This window comes from Lissotriton helveticus, chromosome 6 (assembly GCF_964261635.1).
Source record: "Lissotriton helveticus chromosome 6, aLisHel1.1, whole genome shotgun sequence".
NCBI lineage: Eukaryota > Metazoa > Chordata > Amphibia > Caudata > Salamandridae > Lissotriton > Lissotriton helveticus.
The window spans coordinates 1,916,018,688-1,916,028,673 of NC_136067.1; the positions used below are offsets into that span (position 1 = coordinate 1,916,018,688).

A 9,986-nucleotide genomic window follows, 5' to 3' on the forward strand; every position below is an offset into this window, starting at 1 on the left:
ATTGAAAGAAAAGACAACCATCATATCTTTCTCCGGCCTTTGTTGGATTATGATCATGGATCGGACTCTGCATTTAATGACTTGGAATCCTACAGGGCATAGTGGGTTCTCTCTGAGCTTTTAGAAGCAGCTTCTGACCTCATTCAATCATCTCGGCCTCCAGGAATTACAGGAGCGTACGAGTCAGTTCGGATACTTCAATGTAGCTGGTCCCTTGAACCCAATGTCAAAGCCGTACTCAATTTCCTAGCTTCCTTGACTTCTCTGGGGAAATCTTCCCAAACTGTTAAAGATTATACATCTGCAATTTCTGCCAGTCACAAACAGGTTGTCATTTAAGCAGTTACAGAACATCCTATGGTGTGTAGATTATTGAAAGGTATGTGCTCTGCTAATCCTCCAAAACTATGTTATTCATCTCTTTGGGATAGTACTTTGCTTTTGCCATTGCTTCAGCATTTGGGAGATAAAGATTCCCTTTCTTTGAAGGTGCTGTCGGTGAAGCTAACAATGTTGCTCTGTTTCGTTTTATTCCGGTGGGTTTCAGATGTTAGAGCTCTGGAGAGTTCTGCAATGCAATACTCACCAGGGGGTGCTTTCATTTCCATTACAACGCAGACAAAAACTGCACCAATGCTGGTGGAGTATCCTTATTTCCCTACACATCCAAAGTGATGTACTGAGTGCAGTCTTGAGCAGAATATATCAAGGGCTGCTTATTGAAGGACATTCCCTTCTAAGTTGATGACTCTTTTCAGTAGGCCTTTTGCTTCTGTTTCTTCTCCTACATTGGCAAGATGGGCCAAAGGGGAATGTCCATGCCTGCCAACTCACACAGTGCCACACTGTGACTCACGATATGGGCTCACATCACGCGGTCTCCCAGTGAAGGAGCCAATATCACATGGTGGCAGGGAAAATGAGCTGAAAGCCACTGTAAATAGGGCCAACATCCATTAAGGAGTGTGGAAACACCCCAGGATATCAGCACCAGCCTCAGCTTTCTTCCCTTTTTTTAGGAGGTGGGTCTTGGGCGGGGCGGGGTTCAAAAGTGCCTCGGAGTTACTTCTCGGCACAAAGCTCCGCCCCCTTCAAAGCCCCGCCCACTCCTCACACGGTGAGATTGTTCTTCGAGTTGGCAGGTATGAATGCCACTGTGTCAATGCTGAAAATTTTGGCAAGCATTCCGATGGAGGAGTTATGGCCTCAAAGATAGATTGTGCTGTAGCAATGTTTGAGGAGAGCCTAAAAACTGCTAATTGGTCAAGGGTTTCTTCTTTTAGAATGTTTTATTATAAGCCGGTGGCTCATGCTCAATTTCTTTATTGGCTCTGAAGAGACATACTAGAGCCTGCTGTCTTGCAAAAAATACAGATTTTCCTCACTGTCTAGCAAAGGAAATTTCTGATTTTACTAAGGACATGGAGGACAATATTATCCCTCCTCTATTTGTACTGTTGATTTATATACATGAAATGATACTGCAGAGGGTTACATTGCTTGTATATCATCCCATAATTTCTCTTTTCAACACTGCAATTTTTCTTTAATTACAGTGTCCATTATAGGACCTTCATAAAGAAATTAGAGTTCATCCAGACGTACAAACTACACGGTGTACGGCTGTGGCCGTGCAGGAGGATACCTTGATGGACGACTCAAGTGGATTGGTCATTTTTTAGTTAGGATTCTTATTACTGTTCATATCTTTTCATTCTCTGCATGGACTTTAGTAGGTCTTTGCATCAATAAAAGATGTCAATTGCAGGCAGGAAGCACCTGATTGGTTTATTTATTACCCTCCTGTTTTCAAAAGGATAGTATGGTTAATGTAGTTTTCTGCCTCTGCTGGTAAAATAAATGAAGATTAAAGATGGCACAATATTTGCCTCCTTGTTTTTAATAAAATCAGTTCTAGACAGCTAAGAAATTCTGCATTTTAAATATATTTTTATTTAGATGACCAGAACAAATACTTTGGTATACGAGTTGACGTGTATGTGTATTGGGTGAGTAAGAGAGACCTTGTTATAACAATTCTGCCACTTACAAGATGGCTTCCTGTACAATGACCTTTGAGAAGTAGTATTTCCACAAACACTTTATATTTTATGATGTAATAATGACTACGTTCGCCCACCTGAAACAACTGCAAGCTGGATGGCAAATCCTTATGAAATAGTTCAGTGGCACTTCTGTGCTGAGCAGGAATCAAATCAACAAAGTTACTCTAAAAAACGTAGATAAAAAGAAATCAGTAACATACTTTTTCCATCATTAATTGGCCCAGCTTTCTATATTTTAAGTGCATGAATCTGCACAGCCTAATCACAAAGACCCCGTCCTGGTATTTCTACTCAACCAATAAAATAGGCTCAGGGACGTTGTCTGTGATAATTGGCTGGGTTGACTGAACAGTGTGTTGCAGGTGTTAATCCTTTCAAAACCAGTTTCAAATAGACAAGCTGTCAATGCAACCATATCAAAGCATTCTGAAACTATTTTAATACATTGCCCCCATTAACCTTTGTGAACCATAACTGCTATGAAAGTGTGGGCTGGAAAAGCAATAAACCCATCACTGTGCCCAACCCAACTGTACATGCATGACACTTTTCCCATGCACCCCAAAAACGTTGCTAACACATTTACTGTTTCTTGTGGTAGGTGTTGGCAGCAGTTTATTCACTTCACAGGTATGACATATTTGCATCATCACTTTTATGCATTACAGTTCTTCAGTCATAAATCAAATGACAGGGACCTTTAAACCGCATCACAGGGGTCATAAATCATTTTAACTAGCTCATAAAATCATCAACGTGACAGGTCATTAATCATTCGATTTACCAGGTCATAAATCACTGGAGTCAAGCTATCCTGGGTGATGACGGCTGATAGCCAGAAACCGGTCCTAGGATGCTTGATTCTGGTCCAGGGAAGACATGGCTTGGCAGTTTGGGCTGGATTGTTCCTATGAGGCACAGGGTCAAGACTGATTTGCATATGGCCATGTCTGAACTGGGGTGGCGTGGTGAGCAGAATAACGATGGAATAAACCCAGATCTGTGACTGGGGGTGAATGTTTTGCCAATGTGCAACATTCCGTCCATCACCTTGAGTGTTTTGCATAAATCACTTTTGACAGTCTCGCAAACCTTGGGACAGGTCCTAACTCACAACGGCTGACAAGCCGTAATCCAATTTTGACAACTCACAATCACGTTCTGTTATCTGCTTGCCATTATTGTGCCCTCTTAGTATGTCCAGGCCTGTATACCTGCTCTTTCATGGGGTCATAAAGTTCCCTGTTGGTTTTACGCTGATTGCGTGGGGGGCTAGCCTTCTACTTGGACTTAGGCCTCAACTCACTACCTTGTTTGTCCATTTCGTGCCCTGTTGTTCAGCGGGTCTGGGCTGTGAGTGCAGTCTCCGCTTATGCCCACCTTTCAGCCTACTCACCCTGCCTTAAGGAATCCCCAGGCAAATGGCCTGCTGGTGTGCCTCCTTAACCAACAAATGGCCCCCTTCTTGACTGCCAAGCTGTAAGGGAGGCTTTCATCTCCCGGCAGCTCCCCCCCCTTCCTTGCTGCGGGTCTTGTTTTTAGGAGCAGCCTGCCATTACCAGGGATGCCCATAGGTTGGCCCAGAAAACTTTCAACCCTTCTTCCAACAGATGCACCCCATCCAGGGCGTAGAGCTCTGGGCACCTGGGCTTTATCAGGCCATTCCTGATGCTCTCCAATCCCTTGGTCCTGCTAAATCGACTGACTGCAATGTTCAGCTTCCTCCTCAACATGCCAACCTGTTCCCATCTCATCCCAGTGCGGCCCCACCACCTGATGCATGTAGCTTCCGGCCGGCTTGTTTGCCTGTGTCTGCTGTGCGACAACCACATCTGCATCCGGTCGATATGTGAGTGGCTGACCACCCAGACTAACCTCTGGCAGGTCCCTGTTAAGGCAACGAGTACAGTGTCAGCCTGACAGGGTATCCTGTCTGTTCCCCCCTCCTTTTTTTTTTTTAGATCAGCTGTGGCCTCACATATGTCTTATATGAGCTGGAGCGCCACCTGCCCACTGCTTGATTCCGGTTTCAATCATCCCATGTTGTGCTGCCGTTGTAGCCGCCCCTATCCTAAAGGAGTATGATCCAAAAGATGCGGGTGGGAGGCCTGCCTTACGCAGAGTTTGCCGCATGACCGCGGTGACTTGGAACCTTCTCAGCCAGTCACCATTTCCACTGTGGGCCGTTTTATGATGAAAGCAAAAAGACAGCACACCGGGCAATATCTGGGGTCTTCTATGCATTCTAGCTGAATCCAGGCCCCCTTGCCCACCTGGTCTGTCTTAGACCCTCTCAACAGTATATCTACCCTTACTATACCTGTCTTGACATCGGTTGCCTGCAGACATTAGGCGCCCAGTTCCTTCTTTGATGGGGCCACGAGTTCGCTGACCCTGAATGACCCAATAAATGCAGTGGCAAAAGCTGATCTGAATAGCGTTACCTCAAATGTGTCCCTTGCCACCTCCTCCAGTGTGTCTATAAGCTGAGTCAGTTTCCTGAATTCTATGGGCCGCCGTGTGTCCAGTTTCCTTGCCTAGAGGCGCTTCCACCCTTTTCACGGCTGCCCTGTTGTAGTGGGAGGTTGTGGGGTCCTGCTCTGTGTGTATCTTTGAAAAGTGTGCCACTGCTGGCAAGTGGGCTTGTGTCCATGACTTGGACTTTCGCTCCATGTATGCCCATTGAATGAAGTGTTTCACTGCCCTGGCTGTGTCTCCAGGATCCCCCAGTGATGACAAGAGCCCTCCCCCACTCATAGTACTGTTGCTATGTAATTCCTGTAGCGGTTTGCCACATTGGGGGCTGAGCGCATGCTGTAAAAAATTGTAAATTGATACTTGTATAGCGCACTACTCACCCGCAAGGGTGTCAAGGTGCTTGTACGAATACCGCTGTGGAACCCATCCTGGCTTTCCCTGTGAGATGTCCACTCCTGGGCACCCCCAAGGTGGAGGCCAGGCATCCTTAGCGTTGTGGGGGCCGTTGTGGAGATTAAGCAAGCTATTGCCCAGAGTTGCAGAGTGGGACTCCATGATTGGAATAGGCCCCGAGGCGAGAATTATCAGGTCCGTGGAATTTTTTAGCGCAAGACTCGCCGAGGCAGGGAATTTAACCCTGGTCCCGGGCTAGACCTCTGCATCAGGGTCTGCCGCTCTAACCATTGAGCCACACTTCTCCACGTGCTGTACTAGTATGCACAGGTCTGTTGTGCCAGTACCCACTGGTGCTCTGGAAAAAATGTAATCTTCTGCTCTCTCTCTGGTGCTAGCCTACTGAACTTGTCCATTTGCCCACAGGAGAGTGCATCTGTGGTTGAGTTCTCCACCCCGGGAATGTGATGTGCCTTCATCTCTAGATTTTCCTTTAGCTGCAATTTAGCCATGCAATGCATTAGTCTCTGTATGTCGGGACACCTAGCAGTACTATTATTGATAGCCTGGGCTACCCCATGGATGTCTGACAAGAGAGTCAGCTTCGTGTCCCTTATGCTTTCCTTCCAGACTAACAGGGCCACTACTCTGTGGAAAGTTTCAAGGAACTTAATGTTTTTGATGGTTTCCAACTCCTGTCATCTCTTGGGCCGTAATCTGGCACACCACTTCCTTCCTAGTATAGCCCCTAACCCTAGGGTGCCGGCTGCATCTGTGACCAGGGCTATCTGTTTGGCTGTTACTCAACCTTCTCTCCATATGAGGAGTCTGTTGAAATTTGCCAGGAACGAATCCTACATGAGACGGGTCTGGTGGCTCAGTGGACTAAAGCAGCCACTGCAGGGGCCTATGTTCGACCTCATGGTCACAGGTTCAAAATCCCGGCGGGTCCTCTCAGCCTTTCATCCGTTTGAGGTCGACAAAAAGAGTACCATTGAGTTGGGTAACAATAAACATCTGTTATTCAGCGCCAAGACACCTTCAGGTAATTGTGCGCATTACAAATACACCTATTATGTTATGTTATGTCCCTCTTACACCTGCCCCCAGTCTAGCATGGTGGTGTTTCTCTCTAAGACCAGCCGATAGCTGTGCTAGGCGCCTGGCAAAGACCCGTCATGTAGGAATAACTCTTACCACAAAATTAGGTTTGACGGTCAGCCTTTTCAGCTCGCGAAGTGTCACCTTCTACCTGCCTCAATTTGTCCTCATCTCTTCTCTGATCGTTATTACCTTGCCGTCCAGTCGCCTGGACGTCCCTGCCTCGGAGTCTTGCTCTATTCCTAGGAATGTCAGCTTTGGCCCACAGTTTTCTTGCCTGCTAGCGGTACACCCAGGTCCTTGGCCAGGACCTGGAAGGCCGTGAGTGTGTCCCTGCACTCCCTGGTCCTGCGCACCCCACAAACATAAAAAGCTGTCAAGGTAGTGTAGTTTGCCTCCCTACAGATGCCGGTCATGCAAGGCCCATTCCAGGAATGTACCGAAACACTCAAAGTAGGCGCAGGACACCGAGCAGACCATTGGCATTGCTTTGTCAAAGTACATTGCCTCATCCCAGTGGAAGCCTAGCAAATGAAAGCTCGCTGGGTGAACTGGGAGGAGTCGGAACGCTGACTCGATATCTGCCTTTGCCATGAGGGCCCCTTTTCCTGTTTCCCTTACTAACTCAATGGTGTCGTCCACTGAGCATGCCTCGGGACTGATCCCATCATTCACTGATGTGCCTTCGGGGAAAGAAAGGTGGTGTATGAGCCTTAACTGTCTTCCTCCTTTCTGGTACTACCTCCGGGGGCAAGGTCACCAACTCCTTGGGGAGTGGGGATGTTAATGGACCTTCAATCCTTCCCAGCTCTTTTTCCTTTTCTATCTTTTAGCGCACAACCTCTGGGTGTTCCTGCGCTGATTTCAAGTTCTTTGCTCTCATACTAGGCAGAAGACCCTCACACTGAATTACAAATACCTCTCCAAAACCTTTAACTATTAGGGTGGCATTGTTTTTGTTGTTATATCTGTTGGCTAGCTTCCTGAGCTGGTGGGTGTTGATGGGAGATCTGGCTAGCTGAAAACTTCCCCATACTGCCTGCTACCCCCAGGCGTTTGGCTCCATGCTAGCAGAGGCGGCTCCTCCACTAAGGCGGAGAAGCGTCCCCCCTCTTTTTTTTTCAGCAGTATAAGAAAAATAAATGATAATAACTTGGTTATTATCATTTTTTATTTTCCTTTTTCGTGCACAGTAGCAAGTTGAGGCATGGTTGGGCAGACAAAGCAGCCGAGGAGTTCTTTGCCCCCACTCCTATGTGCACATGACTGTTTGGCCGGCCCTCTCGTGCCGACCATAACAGGCATGCGCACTTTCACTTTCTCCACCCAGGCTGCATTACAGCCTGGGTGGAGAACATGCTCAGGGCCCCATGCCCTATCTGAGCATCGAGCCACGGCGCTCAGACCAATCACAACGCTACATTGCAGTGTTGTGATTGGCTCAGTAGAGCCTGGGTGCTTCCAGGCTGCTTCCTATTTTTTTACTTAACCTCAGCCCACTCTTATGCCCACCACCCCCCCGGTGTCGGCCGCCGCTACCTGTTAGTGCTTCTTTTTCTTTTCTTTCTTGTCCCCTTGGTGCTTGTTCCGCCTGCAACCTGATGCTGGGTGACCCCCCACAGAGCGAGCAGGTGAATTGGAATTTACACAACGCCCCCCATGTGTATTTATTGGCTTCATACTTCCAGCAGATTGATGCTGGCCCATTTGAAGGTGGCGCCTTACAGCTGTTGTGGGCTTTGGGCTTGTAAAAAGACTTGTGTTTCCCCTTGAAAGGGGCGCTCCGAAAGGACTCGTCACCTTTCCCTACCCAAGACCTGACCTCCTCTGCTGCCAACATCTTGTGAATAAACCCTGACACTTCCTCTTCATTCCATTCCAATTCGGGATGAGTTTGCATTTTTAGCCTAAAACTCTTATCGTACCCCAACCAAGCATCCCCTGGGCACTGTCTATGTGCACGGTGAATGTTGGATTCATAGTGCCAAAGATCAGCCGCGCAGTGTGGAAATTTCTCCACAATAATGCAGGCCATTATTCTAAATTCGTTATTTCTCTTTTCTCTCTCCTCTCCCTTCTCTCCTATACTCCTCTTTCTTGTCACACATTGTTAGGTCCAAACCCTCCTTGTATTTCGAACAATGGGAATATGTCACTGTGGGGCATATTATCAAGGGGGTTTATCTCCGCTTTTTTGGCTTCTAAAGCCAAGAAAGCGGAGATAAAATTATCTCCCTATTACCTAGCTGTCGCTAACACCAGTTAGCGACCGCTAGTAGGAGATAGCGACCATCTTGGGCCCCGCTTTGCATGTCAGTGATATTTATCTCTAATGACATGCAAAGTGGGCGTGCCAAGATGTTAGCGACTAGAAACAGTCGCTAACATCGCTATCTCCTATTACCAACTTTTGGAGATATTCGCGCTAAGCGCGAATATCTCCAAAAGCTAACACCTGCCCTGAGCAGTTCTTAGCCATGTTATCCAATGGGAGGTGGATAACATGGCTAAGAGCATTAGCTCGGTAATGCATGAATATCGCTGACTTTTCAGCGATATTCATGCATTGCGGACGTTTTTTATCGCATTTGCGATAAACCTTGATAATAGCAAGGTTTATCTGCGATAATTTCTGACGATGCTTAGCGTTAAAAAATTCGTTGCTAAGCATCGTTAGCGATAAATATCGCTTAACGTTGGTAATATGCCCCTGAATTCCTTCCTTCCTCTTTCTCTTACTTCCAGGGGGATGAGGCTTGCTAGCCCTGTTGCTCTAGTAGTTATTGATGGCTGACCGGCTGACGGCCTTGCATAGGCCTCAGGAGCCTTATTTCCCAGTGCTGGGTTGCCCGCTCTGCTTGTGCTGCCCCAGGCTGTCAGGGGGGAAATAATCTCCCTGCTGTTGCCCTGCCCCGTGGTTTAACCTGTTGTGGTGCCCAGTTCTATTGTTTTCCCCTGTTGGGACATGCTGCTTTCCCTACGCGGGTCCTAGGTTTGTGCACCCTGGGTCCATTAGATGCCATGGGAGCCCGGAAACCTCCCCTTCCTGAGCGAGCGGGCTTGCTATGCCCTGACCCTGCACGCCTAACCCATTTAATAATAAAGGGGCAAATGATTTAAATTATTCTTGTACAATTGCGCTGATACAGCCACCCCTTGTCTCCCTGCTGCCGCCTCACTGCTGGCTCCCACCGTCACCGGGATGGCTGCAATCGATGGGTCCATCTGTCCATGCCCTTTCTTTTTCTCCCCTTTCTTTGGCATTCTCGTGGTGCTTCTCTCTCGGTTGCTGGCCACTCGTGCTTTACTGGTGCCTTCTGCTCTGCCATCTTGTTGGCTGCTTGACCCTTCTCCCGGGTCCTCGCTACAGGTGTGGGCACAGCCAAACAGTGCCATGTCTCTCTGACACTGCCGAATCCTTTGCAGCAGCTCCTCCAATTCTTCTGGCCAACCCCTGGTGCCTGCTTCTCCATGTTCTCTTTGCTGCTCCTTACGATCTGGAGGTTTTGGCCTGCTCTCGGGCCTGTGCCGCATTGCTCCGACCAAACCTGTCCCAGCCCTTCCAACCAGCTGTTGCTCACACAGGGGCTGGGTCGTGTTGCTCCTACATTCGCTGTCCTCAGCCCTACCCTGCATGGCGGTAATCCACTGGCCCAAAGTCGCTGCCCCTTTAAGATCTCCTGCTCTCTTCTGCCCGGGTGGTCAAAATCTTTTCTTAAGAGCAGGGCAAGTGAGGCGGGCCGGGTCGTGCAGCGTCAGGACAGAAGCCACCAGCCGGGGAGGATGGCTTAATGGAACTCTGTTGTTGTAATTGGGACTCCGACCTTTGCTCTGGCCATTGGCACCACCGCCAACCGCCGCCCCTGGCCACGATCGGCCCAATCATGCGGTACGTGTTTCCTGTTGCCCCATCAGCTTTGCGTTGCTACCACATGCAGCGGTCCACTG

At 48.3% G+C, this 9,986-nt stretch overlaps 1 protein-coding gene across 3 annotated transcripts in view; it reads right to left on the reverse strand.

The window, feature by feature from the left end:
- The window catches only part of LOC144763874 (xanthine dehydrogenase/oxidase-like), a 385,606-nt gene that overhangs the window by 173,241 nt on the left and 202,379 nt on the right, over window positions 1–9,986 (reverse strand). For all 3 annotated transcript variants that reach the window (XM_078649867.1, XM_078649866.1, XM_078649865.1), the window contains exon 16: window positions 2,141–2,230. In XM_078649867.1, the coding sequence (XP_078505993.1) occupies window positions 2,141–2,230 (90 nt within the window). The remainder of the gene's footprint in view (window positions 1–2,140; window positions 2,231–9,986) is intronic.